The 16,590-nt window shown below is 35.9% G+C and overlaps 1 protein-coding gene and 1 non-coding gene across 2 annotated transcripts in view; one reads left to right on the forward strand and one right to left on the reverse strand.

The window, feature by feature from the left end:
- Nucleotides 1-16,590, forward strand: part of MIB1 (mindbomb E3 ubiquitin protein ligase 1) — a 128,678-nt gene that overhangs the window by 51,300 nt on the left and 60,788 nt on the right. Inside the window, exons 8-10 of the mRNA XM_034643299.1 lie at nucleotides 881-1,025; nucleotides 3,104-3,237; nucleotides 7,622-7,729. Coding sequence (XP_034499190.1) covers nucleotides 881-1,025; nucleotides 3,104-3,237; nucleotides 7,622-7,729 — 387 coding nt within the window. The remainder of the gene's footprint in view (nucleotides 1-880; nucleotides 1,026-3,103; nucleotides 3,238-7,621; nucleotides 7,730-16,590) is intronic.
- On the reverse strand, nucleotides 14,404-14,549 carry LOC117796227. The gene has a single exon (XR_004620592.1). It is a non-coding gene; the product is annotated as a U4 spliceosomal RNA (small nuclear RNA).

Genomic DNA, 16,590 nt, shown 5'->3' on the forward strand with positions numbered 1-16,590 from the left:
GGAGGAGGGGCAGAGGGGGAGAGAGAGAATCTCAAGCAGACTGACCACTGAGCATGGTCCCCCACCATTCTACAACCCCAAAATCGTGACCTGAGTAGAAATCAAGTTGGGTGCTTAACCAACTGAGCCACCCATGCATCCCCTTTTCCCATATATTTAATAACCGTGTTGTTTGTACATCCTTCTGTCTTATAACGAATACTGATTCCATTTTTGGTGTAAGTATAGTTTATTTTAGAAATCAGATTTTATTTTTTTAGGCTAGATTGATGATGAATTTTGGACTTTTTGATTTATAGATTCTCAAGATGTAAGATTATGGGTTAAAAGGTTGGATATCAAAAAGCAAAATTTTGTGAATCCTTATGAATGATAGACTGTTATGATTTATTTTTGATTTTATATTCTCGTCTAATTATTATAGTTTTGTTTATTAAAATGTTTTTTATTTATACGCAACTAATGAAGCATCGAACTTTACATCGGAATCCGGGGATGTACTGTATGGTGATTAACATAATATAATAAAAAAAATCATTAATAAAAAAAATTAAAAAATGTTTTTTATTTTTATTTTTTTTGGTGGACAGCAAAGCAAAGTTTATTGAGCGATAGTGCAAAGTTTGAGTGTAGTATAAAGCTCCTGAAGAGGGAGGGGACCCTAGATGGTTGCCCTAACTAAAATGTTTTTTAAAGATACGCTTTAAAATTTGTAACTAACAAATAACCCTCTTGTATATGTTGTCCTTTAACAGTTTTTTCATTAGAAACAAAGGAAAATTAATACTTTAAACATGTAAGAACTAATGATTTTTTTTGTGTGTGTGTGCTATGTACTTTAGACTTGGGAACATGAACTAATTTTTTTTTTTTTTTAAAGACTTTAGGTAAAGTTGGCCGAGTACAACAGATTTATTCAGACAGTGATTTAAAGGTGGAAGTTTGTGGAACATCTTGGACGTATAATCCGGCAGCAGTTTCCAAGGTGGCATCTGCAGGATCAGCCATTAGCAATGCATCTGGTGGTATGTTTGTATTGTTGTGTCTTTAAAAGTAACATGGTTTACATTAGAACCTTTGCTAATTCCTTGGTTCTCTTGTACAGCTAATGTGGTCTATGCTCTTAGTTTTCTCCCAGATCACATGACCTCACTTAAATGTTGACTAACGTCTACACTTTCACTGAAGGCTTTTTTTTTTTTCCCCATACGATGAACAGTTTTTGTTCTGACTAAAGTGTACCCTGGAAAATTTCCATAAATAGGTACTTTTTCTTGGGTATTATATCAAGGGCTTTTCCACATCAAATCTGAGATAACTGAAATTCATCATTGTACTCTTTAGTCAGACTCTTGTTTTTTGCCAAGAAACATCACTTTCTTAAACTACTTTATTCTCTTTTTATTTTCAACATTATTGCTAGCAGATGGCTTTCTTCCTGGATATTTTTATATATCAGCCATATTTTTTCTTACTATTTATTTTATTTTTATTTTTATCTTTTTGAAAGATCTTATTTATTTATTTGTCAGAGAGAGAGAGCACAAACAGGGGGAGTGGCAGACAAAGGGAGAAGCAGGCTTCCTGCTGAGCAAGGAGCCTGATGCAGGACTCAATCCCAGGACCCTGGGATCATGACCTGAGCCGAAGGGAGATGCTTAACCAACTGACACACCCAGGTGTCCTCTTACTATCTAATAAGAGTTATTATACTTATAGAAATGTATAATAATAAGTAGAAAATCATTTTGAAATATGCGTAAGTAGAAAATAAGTAGGAAATCGTTTTAAAATGTGAATAAGCTGGATGCTTGGATAGACTCATGCCAAAGTCTTTCCTTCCTTGTGCTCCAGCTTTATATACATAGCCTCAATTCATTCTAGAACAAATTGCAAGTTACTGTGTGTCATCATTCAGAAAAGAAGGTAGAACCATAACTAAATATTAAGAAAGTAAAGGAAAACATTGGGTGACCTCCAATTTTATTTTATACTGCTTTCTACTTCCTCTGCTGCTGTCTCTTCTTTTCTGATGTAATTTGCTAGTGTGCTTAAAATTTAAATCAGGGGCGCCTGGGTGGCACAGCGGTTAAGCGCCTGCCTTCGGCTCAGGGCGTGATCCCGGTGTTCTGGGATCAAGCCCCACATCAGGCTCCTCTGCTATGAGCCTGCTTCTTCCTCTCCCAGTCGCCCTGCTTGTGTTCCCTCTCTCGCTGGCTGTCTCTATCTATGTCAAATAAATAAATAAAATCTTTAAAAAAAAATTTTAAATCAGGTGGTGTTTATTTTTTTTACCTTGCAGTTAGATGGCATCATAGCAAGCTGACTACCTACAAATTCAAAGAATGAGAGATAGTTAATATCCTACTCAAATAAGTTGGATTTGGTGTTGGTCCTCTGCCTCACTTTGTGATTGCTTTGCTTTCTACTAAGTAAATCCAAGAATTAAGGAATAGAACTGGGTAGTTTCTCTACTGATTAATGCTGCTTAAAAAAAAAAATCTTATGAAAGAGTCTATATAAGTATATCCCTAGTTCTTTTTTTGTTTTAGTCAGTACCGATCATGTGGCAACTGTTGAAGTATGTTAACACTTAGATGACCATTCTCAACAGAAAATCGGTTTGTCCCTAAAACATTTCCCCAAATATTATAGAGATTACATTGCTTCTGAATCATAATCATTGATTTGTTGATTTATTCTAAGGTCTGTAGCATAGAGCTCTGAGATGTGGTATGCTTAAAACCTGAAAGGAAGTTTGTATTGTTATGGTACTCCCATTGTAGTGTGTTCATTTGTGATTATCTTTGGTATGACTTCTAAGTCTTGAATGGTTATTTATATGTAACTCTCTACTTTTTCTGAAATTATAACTTGAAATACATGAATTGGAGAAAACTGGGAATACTTATGAGTTGGAATTTAATGCAGGTTTATATGGTAGTAATTATAACTTGCATGGGTATACGTATACTATAGTATGAAAATAACATTAATGATAGAAATAATAAAAACGGAAGAGTATGTATGTGTGGGTAATGCTTGTTTAGTAGTTAAGGTTTGAGATCCTCCTATGTTAGCAGCTTTATTTGATGCTTTACAGAAAGACTCTCCCAACTCTTGAAGAAATTATTTGAAACCCAAGAATCTGGTGACCTCAATGAAGAATTAGTTAAGGCTGCTGCCAATGGAGATGTTGCTAAAGTGGAAGATTTGCTAAAAAGACCAGATGTGGATGTGAGCATTTTAAAAATTATTTGAAGCATATACGAAAATAGAATAGTATAATGAACATTACAGTTCAATCATTATTGAGATTTTTCCACATGTGCTTCATCCATTCCTTCTTCTTTGTTTTTGTGAGGTATTTTAAAGAAGACACTGGACATCATTCTTCAGTGTACTTTTATAAAAGATATTGACATATTCTTATTTTAACACTGTGACCTTTTAAATTTATGATTGACAAAATTTACACTTAGGTTTTTTAGTGGTCAGTGTCCTTTTCCATTTCTCATGGAAATGTCATCTTACCATATCTTTTAAATATATTTTTGTAAATTTTATAAGCAGTTTTCTATCCCTCTTCTCAAAACATTTAATCTAAACCTTTTCCTGTGAAAGTTGACTATTTTATATAAGTTTATAATGCAGATGAATTAGAGGTCATGCATTTTGTAAATCTTAATAGTTTATTGTATTTTACCATTCACATAAGCTGTATTTTAGGTGGTCCATTTTGGTTCTAGTTAGTCATTCATTGGCTTTGTTATTGCTACCATGCTGGTACCAATACGATGTTCAGTGCTGTCCCGGAGACTGTAGTTGAAGTAGTACAACGTCATATTCCTAGGAGCTCATGTGGCATGTTAATTATTAGGGAGATGGCAGGTGCAGCTAGCACAGCACATGGTTTCTCGATTGTGAGATACATCACAAATACTTTGTTTCAGAAATCAAAGTACCAAATGATTTTTTATATTCAACCAAGCAGATTTAAATTATACTTAATTTTTTTCTTCATTTAATTACTAATTTAGTTTTTTTAACTATATACATTCTAAAAATTTAAAGGGAAAAAATAGTTCTACCGGGTTGGTTATGAAAAACATTTCCTTCTCAGTTCTATTTACCCATTCTTCAGAGGCTACTGCGTTCACCTCTTTCAGTTGATTTTCTTCATATGTTTACCTCCACATCTTCCAATAACATACTTCTATTGTTTTTTCTTGGTTTTTATGTTTTAGGTGTTATCTTCTGGTACTTTACTGTGAAAATGAGGATTCAGCTTTCTTTGCCACCTCCATCTCATTCCCTACACACACATACACACTCCTCTCAGCTTCTTAATGTGGTTAGGTTATATGGTAACTTCATTAAGATTAAAATTAATTGTGCATGTTATTATTTAAATGACATATCTGAACTGTGGACGATGCTAGATTGTATTTTCCTATATAACCATTTGCTTTCCTTGGTGTTCATAATTGTTCTTTTATAAAAAAAAAATTGAGGTGTAATTTACTTATAATGAAATACATGGATCAATTTTGACAAATGCATACACGTAATTCACACTCCTGTTAGATGTAGAACATTTTCTTTATTCCAGGAAATTCACTTTGGTTTTTCCCAGTCAGTCCCTCTTAACTTCAGACATAATTTAAAGTTTTTTTCATTTGTTTGTAATCTATATTGTTATAATTAATTCTTCTGCAAACTTCTAATTGTCTAATCTCCCAAGACATTCAGGCATATCAGGTATGTGTTCATTTCGTCTTCTGTGAGATGATAACAGGAGAAAATGTAGGTGACTTTGGGTATGGTGATGACTTTTCAGAAATAACACCAAAGACATCATCTATGATCTTGTAGGACTTACAGTTTTGTGTTTTACATTTAGGTCTTTGATACATTTTGGGTTAATTTTTATGAAGGATACACAGTTTATGTCTAGATTCATTTTTTTCCTTTCGTTAGTCCTGGCATCGGCCAGTAGGTCTTTTGTTTTGGGCTAGTCTGACTCCCCAGAGAGGTCTCTTAATTCTTTTGCATAGAGGATGTAAATCTGGCTGCCAAGCTCATGAATAGTGAGTAAGGGAAGTAGGCTTGGATTCTCAGCATTCATCATGTAAATATTTACATAAAACTTCTAATTTTAGTACTTTGCCCCAAAGTACTGAATACAGTACTTGGTTTCTTTAGGCTAGGGAATACTTCACTCTTTCCAGAGAATAAACTTTAAGGTTTCTGCTAGTGTCACAGTGGACCACTCAGCTGAGCAGAGTGAGAGAATCCAGGGATCTAAATGCTTTTAAAACAAATTTTTTTTTTTTTTAAATTTCTTTATTCGACAGAGATAGAGACAGCCAGCGAGAGAGGGAACACAAGCAGGGGGAGTGGGAGAGGAAGAAGCAGGCTCATAGCAGAGGAGCCTGATGTGGGGCTCGATCCCATAACGCCGGGATCACGCCCTGAGCCGAAGGCAGACGCCCAACCGCTGTGCCACCCAGGCGCCCCTAAAACAAATTGTTAACCAGTGCTTTTGCATTTAGCACCAACCACCACATTATCCCCATATCCAGAGGTATCCAGTCAATACCTGAGCTTTTTTGGTTTCCGTGTTTTAAGGGTTACGTCTAGGTTTTTCTCGTAGCAGGTTTAGGGGCTGCTTTTCACCTTCCTGTATAGGTGCTTGCATGTGTGTCTGTCTGTGTGTGTGTTATTTTGCTAGTTCTAATTATCTTTGTGGATTGAGGCTTCAAAGAAAATAAAACTTTACTCTTGTTTTAGTAAGATGTTGAGAGGTTATGAAGACAAGTGCAATCTAACCTTTAAAGAACACTTACAAGTATATACCTTTTTAAAAAAAGTTTTATTGAGATATAAATGTTTATACCACAAATAAATACATAGGGATATGGTCTGTAAGTCTCACAGTACTGAAAAACTGTTCTCTTGCCTTATATCAGCTCAGCTTCTAGCTCTTCTAATGGGATTTCCTGTTTTTCATAGCATCCTCTTCTTGATTTTTAGATGTAAAGGCTTCTTGAACATCTCTAACTGAAGTTTCTTACTTGAACGTTTTATTTCTCTCCATTTGTTTCTTCCAGAGTTATTTTTTTCTTTCTTTTTTTTTGAAATTATTTTTTGTGTGTTTTTTAAATTTTTGAGGTCTTCCTTAAATCTCTGATCTTTGGCTGTCCGTTTGTATCTGAATAAGACATTAAAAAGCTTATTGGTAGCTCTCTTTGGATAGAATTTAGTGACTGATTTTGCATTATGGTGAGTGCATGTGGAGCTTTTGGGGTCTTTAAATGCTATCATGTAGAGGTCTGTTGTCCATGGCTATTCAGTTGTTTTAAGGGAGGAAACCATTTTTCTGTTTACAGACTAGGTGCATGGCGGCTAATGTCCTATCCTTGAGTTTGAGAAGAGTGGCCTGGAGTGTGGCCATTGCACTCAGACTTCTACCTGGGGTTTTTCTTCTTAGCCCTCTGATGTGCTTGCTTTTGCAGGCTTTGACTGTGTGTGGGGTTTCCCAGGTTTTGTATTCCTTTTCTCTATAAAGTCAGTTTTCTCCTTTTCAAAAATGTGTTGCTTTTTATTATTTTCTAATGTTAGCTTTCCTTTTGTCTTTATGGCTTTTTATGTTTTTAATTATTTTAATGTCTTTTTAATATAGTCCGAGGAGGAATAGGATATAATTGTGTGGTCAGGCTACCATCTTTAACCATCTTCTATGGTTGTTTATTTTTTAAAGATTTTATTTATTTACTTGAGAGAGAGAGTATGCATGCAAGCAGGGGTGGGGTAGGGGGAGTCGGGGAAACAGACTCCCAGCTGAGCACAGAGCCTGATGGTGGCTTTATCCCAGGACCCTGAGACCATGACCTGAGCCGAAAGCAGATACTTAACCAACTTGAGCCACCCAGGTGCTTCCATCTTTTATGGTTTTATGGGTGGGAGTGATGAATGGGGTGGGCTTAAGAAATTACACTTAGCCTTGGGTATGTCATGGAGAAATTATGCATTTACACAATATCTGAAATGAAGAAAAGGTTGGAAATTACTGCTTTATGCCATAGTTGTATACAGCTACCCTACTAATTCGTTCATGTATTCCTCAAGACAGTTTGCTGACAGTATTCAGTATATTTGTCAAATTGAATTTATTTATATAGTGGACAGTATCTTTTCTAAAAGTTTTCCATTCACTTCGTTGCTTTTTTTCATTGAAACATAGACTCTGAGCTTTAATAATTCAAATGGAAGTAAATATATAGAACTAATATAACTTTCTCCCTCACTTCCTTTCTTTTTTCAGCTTTGCAGATTGGCTAAAACAGTTCTTTGATAGCTCTTCGAACAATGGAACTTTCATCTTAAAAAAAAAGAAAAAAGAAAAATGTTTGCTCCCCTCTCTAAATTACAGAAAAGTTTCTGGTGATCTGTACTAGGATATGTGGAACACCAACCTAAATTATTTTCAAAGAATCATACGATGTGCTGGATTTATTTTTTTTATTTTTATTTTTATCCAGTGTGCTAGATTTAAACCTATACTTTATATTGGTTCTTTGTGATTTGTGACAATCCTTCATCCTTTTTTTTTATTTAGGTAAATGGACAGTGTGCTGGTCACACAGCTATGCAAGCTGCTAGTCAGAATGGACATGTTGACATTTTGAAGTTACTTTTGAAGCAAAATGTGGATGTAGAAGCAGAGGTAATTAAACTAAGCTTGAAAATTACTTAAGTAAAAAATTAATGTTCTAGAAATGGTACTTCTATATTATGAGATGAATTGCTTTCACTCCTAAAATTTAATAATCACCTAAGGGTCTTCTGATTGAAAAGAAAAATTTGACAAGAAATAACTTGAAGCATTTCTTGTTTCTCTTTGATCTCTCAATATTGTAGATATAACCCTAAGTGAAGATAGGAGTTGAGTTTTCCTTTACTGGCAGGACCACCATGCTGCTGGGACCCAGATGGGTTCATGCAAGAATCATACTAAAGAAGTTGAGAGAAGGGGAATATATAGATCATGTTGGTCAAGATTTTTACAGATCAGTGACACTCAGAGGTCTTTCTTTATTTTAATCTTGTAAGGGAATCAGTATATTAGAATTTGTTTAGTCTTATTTTTTCTTGACCTTAATGTGGATTTTTGAAAATTTTAACAGTGCATGTTTATCATTATATGTATATATCTATGCTTAATTTAATTGAGAGTATATTCTTTTAAAAGGGAAATGAATATTTTTTACTGTCATTGGAATTTCAGTTGATAATCTCTATGTGTGTTGTGAAGGATGTTTTCCTTTGTTACAGCATACTATAACCTCATTATTGAAAAAATACATTAAAATAACATTTATTGTAGTCTAGTGGAAGGTTATTTAGGAATAAGTCAAATCCTATCAAATTTAGACTAGGCAGAAAGTTGTAATTTTGTCCAAATGATACTCCCATCTAAGGAAGCTTAATGACTTGACTTTCTGAGGACTAAATTAGTGGACCAGCCTGTTTTTATTAATTAAAAAGTTTTGAAGACACATATTTGAAATGAGAAGTCTTGCATTGTTTTTGTTTTTTTCTCAGATTGAATGTATTTTGATTTGTTGGACAGCTACTAAAGAATCAATGGTGTTGTTGTAAATAAGTCATTTCTGATGTTGGAATTTTCTGTTGTTAAAAAAAACTTGAACTTTAAATTAGCAGGTAGATGTCTATAAACTATATGATAGTTTCATTACTGTGATATCTTTATGAATGAGATTATATGATTTGATTTTGTTTTCACAGTAGTAATTTTTAATTCACATCTTTCTTGGTAATGAATTTAGGAATCCAGTATATGCTACAAGGTTTCTTTCAGTAATGAAAGACTTAATTTAAATTTAATATTTTGTAAATGGAAGACAGTTACTTTATTGTGTTATTGTTTTCATCTGGCTTGGGGAAATGGAATGAAATTCCCTGAGTTGAATACCCAATTTTTAAAAAAGATTTTATTTATTTCTTTGAGAGAGAGTGCACAAGCAGGGAGGGGCAGAGGGAGAGGGAGAAGCAGGCTCCCTGTGGAGCCGGAAGCCTATGAAGACGTGGCTCAATCCCAGACCCTGAGATTATGACCTGAGCCAAAGGCAGATGCTTAACCAACTAAGCCACCCAGGCACCCCAGATATCCTATTTTTTATTTAATGAATCCAGAAACTACAATAGCAACAACTACTAAAATACCAAAGCCCTTCTGATTATAGCTAATAAGACAAGAGGCCAAAAATAAAATTTTTTGCTTAATTTTTTATAAAATGTACTTTCTGATTCAGAATTTAATTAATAAAGCAGACAACATTGGACTATCTAGCCATTTGTATTTCTAAAGACTTCTTGTTCATACCAGAGGTTGTGCACAATGGTGGTGCAGCTGTGGGGGTGGGAACAAAGTTGGCACTGTTCTTTTACTGAACTCAAATATAAAACAAATGGTTAGTTGATACCATAGACCTGGTAAGATTGGAGTTGGGGTGTGGCTCAGTAAGTTAAGTGTTTGCAAATATTTAAGATAGTATAGATTAGGGGTTGCAAACTGTAGTCTGCAGGCCAAATCCAGCCCTCCATTTATATTGCTAAGTATTATTGGAATACAGCACATCCATTCATTTATTTATTGTGTGTGGCCACTTTCATGTTACAACTGCAGAATTGATTAGTTGTGTGGCTTGTCAACCTGATACTTTCTGGTCCTTCAAGAAAAGTTTGCTGGCCCCTTGTATAGATGACTATTGCATTTTTTTTTTCAGTTGATTTAAGCTTTTCTTAAATTATTTGGTGTATATTATACCTTTCTAATTTGTGATCTCAGATTACATTTTTTTCCTATTTCTTTTTCTTAGGGAAAACTCAGCTATTTTGGAAAGTTGTCTCCATGCATGACCTACTGAGTACAGTAGGATTACATTTCTGTTTCCTCCTTAATGTATAGGTAAAGGCACTGAGGACTGTGAGATCTTAGGTATGTTTTTATATGTGAGCTAATTTTGGATCCCGCAGGGACTCTATATATTTTTTCCCCCACTGATGAATTATAATAAGAAACGTGTGGAGGATTGAATGAAAGACCAGTTTTAAAAAGTATGTCATTTACAGTAAGCTTTCAAATACAGTACAGATATGTACTACTGCAGTTGTCTGAAAATTTGGAGCGGTTTTATCATTTAAAGTTAACGAAAACTGTTGTGAAGGAGAGGACTAATAGTAGAGAACAATACTAAATTATGTCAGAAAACTCACGTTTTAATGGTATTGTTGCTGTCTAAAGTGATACTGGGCAAAAAATTTAATTGGTATAAGCTTCAGGTTCCTTATCTATGGTGTAGTAACTTAAAGCGTTCGGGTAAGGGAAGTAAGATACTATTTATAGTACACAGCGACACCAAGGGAATCTCTGGTGTTATTATCGCCTTTGTTTGGTTGTTTCTTTCCAACTGGTAGAAGGTAGAGAATATGGTTTCTTAAGAAACAGGTACTAATTCTGTCTGATTCTTATCTAGTAATGAAAACAAAGCTGTAGAAATATTTTATGTAAATATAAAAGTGAAAAGGAAAGGACAGGTGGGCTTCAGGACTGGTCAGTTTAAGGAAATTCTTCTCTTAAAAATAAATCAGGACTCAGGATGGTAACCTCCAGAATGGCTGTAGGAATTGGTTGTACATAGTTCCTGAGGATCCATGTTAATTCAGATTTTGAATGGAGGCTCCCCCACCTCCCTACCCTGATGCTTCACCCCCAAAACTGGCACTGTTAAGAATGTGGAGTGCCACGGGGCGCCTAGGTGGCACAGTNGGTGGGCTTCAGGACTGGTCAGTTTAAGGAAATTCTTCTCTTAAAAATAAATCAGGACTCAGGATGGTAACCTCCAGAATGGCTGTAGGAATTGGTTGTACATAGTTCCTGAGGATCCATGTTAATTCAGATTTTGAATGGAGGCTCCCCCACCTCCCTACCCTGATGCTTCACCCCCAAAACTGGCACTGTTAAGAATGTGGAGTGCCAATAAAAGATTAGATTTGTAAGACCCAGAAAACAGTCTTTAAGTTGCCTTTTACAGGAAAGCAGACTAAAATCTGAAATTGCCCCAACAAAACAGGTCAAGCTTTAAAAGGAGACACACCAGAGTTTTTGTCTCCCCTTATCTGCAAATTCTTTCAGTTGCTCAGGTTGAGTTTTAAGAAATCATCACTGATTTATCTTTTGTTTTTTCATATGCCTCATCTGGTCCATCACTAAATCCTATTGGCTCTTTAGAATATATCCAGAATTTAAACAATTTTTACCCTTCCTGCTGCTACCACCCTGGTCCTCACATTTCTTCCCCCAGATAGCCTCCTGGCTTTTTCTCTCACTCCCTTCAGCTATTTTACTCATTGCTTTCTCTCTTGCTCCCTTCAGCTGTTTAATCAAACCCACCCTGGGAGGCCATCCTTTGGCTGTCCTATCTAATCCTTCCTACCTGTGATATTTTTTCTTTGACCTTTTTACTACCTAACATTTACATTTTATTTACTTATTTTGTTTATAATGTAGGAACTTTATTTTGCCCATTGCTGTATCCCTAGTGTCCAGAACAATACTGGGCTTGTAGTAGGCACCCAGTACTCACTGAGTGAATCAAGCAGAATGTACTACTTCCAAACAATTGTGCTGAAGTTTAGAATACCAGCATCTTGGTGAATTAAATGTGTTTTAGGGAAAAGAAGATGAAGTACAATATTACTTACTGTATCTAGGGATAATAAAATAGTTGAACTAATTTACTGAAAGTGTCAGGATATTCAGGAAATGTTTAATTCCATTGGTGTTAAAAATCACAGTGGTTACTGAGAAGATTCTGGGAATATAGTGGTGTATGAAGTAGGAGACATTCATCTCCCCACCTAGATAACAACGGCACTGGCAGAATTCTTTCTGATGTAAATGTTTTAGAACTCTGGATTTTTTTGAAGACTTGCTACGTCCAGGGGAGGACTTAGAGGTTAATTGTGGTTGATTTTTGTCAGTTTTAGCTCTTAGTTCAGCAGGCACTATACCTCACCTTCCAGCCCAGTGGCAGGCAGCCGTGTTTATGTTCTTAGATCACCCTGTAGGAGCCAGGATGGGCAAACCCCTTTCTACAAATACCAGGATCTGTGTTCTGATCACTGATTTCTGCTTCCAACTGTGGAAGTGCAGACTGACAGGTGCGCAGCCCTTGTTGCATTCTCCATTGTTGTATGCCATTTCCCCTTGGCTGAAGTGACTTCCGGAAGATCTGAGGAATGGTACCCTTCCCTGCTCCCCACCCCATTTTTTTTTTTCTTTTTCTCCTTTTGGGACCCTGGCATTAGAGACTAGGACATTCAAAAGCAGCTACATATATGAGAGATTAGGAAGTCACTGCACGTGGCCAAGGAAAGGTGTAGGCTCAGAAAAGACCTTACATTTACACTTCAGGCTGTAAAGACAAAGACAGTCTAAAACAATAAAAAAAAAGGGCACCTTGGTGGCTCGGTTGTGCAACTGCCTTCAGCTCAGGTCATGATCCTGGAGTCCCAGGGTTGAGTCCTGCATTGGGCTCCCTGCCCAGTGCAGAGTCTGCTTCTCCTTTTGACCCCCGCCTCCATGCTCTCTCTCTCAAATAAATAAATAAAATCTTAAAAAAAAATACAATCAAAAACAAAACAAAAATAAAAAAATAACAAATCCTGCAGAAGGGGGAGAATCTGATATCCAGAGTTACCACATTATTAGAATAAAATGTCCAGGGGCACCTGGGTGGCACAGCGGTTAAGCGCCTGCCTTCGGCTCAGGGCGTGATCCCGGCGTTATGGGATCGAGCCCCACATCAGGCTCCTCCGCTATGAGCCTGCTTCTTCCTCTCCCACTCCCCCTGCTTGTGTTCCCTCTCTCGCTGGCTGTCTCTATCTCTGTCGAATAAATAAATAAAANTTTAAAGGAAGAAAAATAAGCCAACAGAAACTCCCTGAGGGAAAAAAACCAGATGTATACTTAATAGACAAAGACTCTAAAACAATTATCTTAAAGATGCTCCAAGAACTAGTTGAAGATGAGAAGAAAGCCAAGGAATGATGTATGAACAAAATGTAAATATCAGTGAAGACATAGATAACCAAAAAAGGCACCAAGAAGATATTCTGAAGTTGAAAAGTTTAAGAACCTGAAATAAAAAATTCATAGAGGAATTCAAAGGCAGATTTAACCAGACAGAAGACAGAACCAGTGAACTATAAGTTAAGGCAATCAAAATTACAGAGTCTGGGGAATAGAAAGAAAAAAGATTGAAGAAAAATGAACAGAGCCTTAGGGATGTATAGGACACTATCATGTGGACCATTGTATGCATTGTGGGAGTTTGAGAAGGAGAAGGGATTGGGTGAGGGTTGGGTGGGGGAAGAGAAAGGAAAGTGTAGAGAGATTATTTGAAGAAACTATGGCCAGAAATTTCCCAAATATGATGAAAGACATGACTATAAACATCCAGGAAGCACAGCGAATTCCAAGTAGGATGAACTCAGACCCATACTGAGACACATTATAATCAAACTTCCAAGAGCCAAGGCCAAAGAATCTTGAAAGCAGAAAGAGAGGTGACTTGTTACTTACAAGGGATCCTCGTAAGATTTTCAGGAGATTTCTCATCAGAAACTTTGGAAGCCAGAAGATAATGGTGGACTGATGTATTCAAGGTGCTAAAAAGGAAAAAAAAAACAAAAAAAAAACACAACAACCCCAAATCTGTCAACCAAGAATCCTATCTCTAGCAAAACTCTCCTTCAAAAGTGACAGAGAAATTAAGACATTCCCCAGAACTCAGGGAATTTACCACCCGACCTGTCTCGCAAGAAATCCCAAAGGAAGTCCTGCGGATTGAAATGAAAGAATATTAGATAGTAACCTGAAGCCATATTAGGAAGTAAAATCTCAGTAAAAGTATTATATGTTGGCAGTTATAGAAGATAGCATTATTTTAATGATTTAAATTCTTTTTGTTTCCCACATGATTTAAGAGACTAATACATAGTCTAAAATCTAGCATTATTGTAACTTTGGTTTGTAAATCCACATTTTGTTTTCTATATAATTTAAGAAACTGATGGATTTAAAAAAATTATTAGTTTATGTTTTTGATTACAAAGTGTACAGAGTTGTAATTTTGTGATAACAGTAACTGAAAGGGGTACAGATAGAGCTGTAAATGAGTTGTTGTTTGTTTTTTGTTGTTTTTTAAGACTTTATTTGAGATAGAAAACACGATCAGGGAGAGAGGGGCAGAGGAGAGGAAGGGCAAGAAGCAGACTCCCCACTGAGCAAGGAGCCCAACATGGGGCTGGATCCCAGCACCCTGGGATCATGACCTGAGCCAAAGGCAGATGCTTAACCCACTGAGCCACTCAGGTGCCCCTGTAAATGAGTTTTCAATTAGCACTAATCAGACCTTGGATAAACCTCATTGGCTATGATACTGCCACTGTGCAAAGCTTGTAAATGAATTTTTATATGTTATTGAAACTAAGTAAAATGTTTTTTACTTCAAAACATCAACTAAGTATCAAAGAGAGAGTAATGTAAGAAATGAGGCAACAAAAGCTATGTGGCATCTAGAAAACTTATAGCAAAATGACAGAAGTAAGTTATTCCTTGTCAATAATTACTTTAAATATAGGTGGATTAAACTATAAAAGAGACTGGCAGAATGGATTTAAAAATGATCTAATATATTCTGTGTATAGGAGACTCACTTTAGATGCATAGATACAAATAGGTTTAAAGTGAAAGGATGGGAAAAGATATTAATGCATATAGTAACCAAAAAAGGGCAGGGAAAGCTGTACTAATTTTAGACAAAGTAGACTTTTTTTTTTTTAAGATTTTTTATTTATTTATGTAACAGCGAGAGAGGGAACACAGCAGGAGAGTGGGAGAGGAAGAAGCAGGCTCCCAGCGGAGGAGCCCGATGTGGGACTCGATCCCGGAACGCCGGGATCACACCCTGAGCCGAAGGCAGACGCTTAACGACTGCGCTACCCAGGCGCCCCTAGACAAAATAGACTTTAAATCATGAAGGTTGTAGGAGACAAAGGACGTTGTATATTAATAAAAAGTGCAATACAGCAAGAAGATATAAGAATTATAAATATTTATATACTTAACGATAGACCGTACAGATATATGAAAAAAATTAACAGAAGTGAAGGGAAAAAGACATTTTTACAATACTAGTTTGAGACTCAGTATCCTAGTCTCAATAATGTATAGAACAACCAGACAGAAGATAAGAAATATGAGGACATTAACAACACAATAAAGCCAACTAGAGCTAATAGACATCTGCAGAACACTGAACCTAACAAGAACATGTACATTCCTCTCAAGTGCACCTGGTGTGTTCTTTGTGGTAGACTGTACATTAAGTCACAAATTAAGCCTCAATAGATTTAAAAAGGTAGATGTCTTACAAAGTGTTTTCTTTGACCACACTTTGAAGTTAGAAATCAATAATGCAAGAAAAACTGGAAAAATCACACATTTGTGGATATTAAATAACATACTTTTAAGCAATGAATGGGTTAAAGAAATTGCAAGGGAAATAAGACAATACTGAGAGATGAATGAAAACAAAAGCAGAACATACTAAAACCTGTGGGATGTAGTGAAAGCAGTGCTAAGGGGGAAATTTATAGCTATAAAGGCTTGCATTTAAAAAATTGATCACAAATCAACAATCTAATTTGACAACTTAAGGAATTAGAAAAAAAATTCAAAGACAGCAGAAGGAATGAAATAATAAGTATTTGAGCAGAGATAAATAAAACAATAGAAGAGCTATAGAGAAAATCACTGAAACCACAAGTTGGTTTGAACAACAGAATGATAAATGTTTTTTAGCTAGATTGATTAGGAAAAAACACTCAGATTATGAAAATCAGAAATGAAAATGGGGGGGCGCCTGGGTGGCACAGCGGTTAAGCATCTGCCTTCGGCTCAGGGCGTGATCCCGGCGTTATGGGATCGAGCCCCACATCAGGCTTCTCCACTATGAGCCTGCTTCTTCCTCTCCCACTCCCCCTGCTTGTGTTCCCTCTCTCGCTGGCTGTCTCTCTCTCTGTCAAATTAATAAATAAAATCCTTAAAAAAAAAAAAAAAGAAATGAAAATGGGGACATTACTACCAATTCTACAGAAATGGAAAGGTTTAAAAGAGACTACTGTAAATAGTTATATGCCAACAAATGGGATAACCTAGATGAACCGGACAAATACGTAGAAACACAAAACCTTCTAAGACTGAATCATGAAAATATAGGAAACCTGAATATACCTATAACTAGTAAGAAGATTGAATCAGTAATAAAAAAAATCTGACAAAGAAAAGCCCTGGACCTGATTGATTCACTGATGAATTCTACCAAACATCTAAAGAAGAACTAACACCATTTGTTCTTTTTTTTTTTTTGAGTAAAGTAATAGAGTTTTATTTTAAATGAGGATACAGAAAAAGCTCTCAGGAGTGAGAGGGGTTCC

Source organism: Ailuropoda melanoleuca, chromosome 14, assembly GCF_002007445.2.
Source record: "Ailuropoda melanoleuca isolate Jingjing chromosome 14, ASM200744v2, whole genome shotgun sequence".
Classification (NCBI taxonomy): domain Eukaryota; kingdom Metazoa; phylum Chordata; class Mammalia; order Carnivora; family Ursidae; genus Ailuropoda; species Ailuropoda melanoleuca.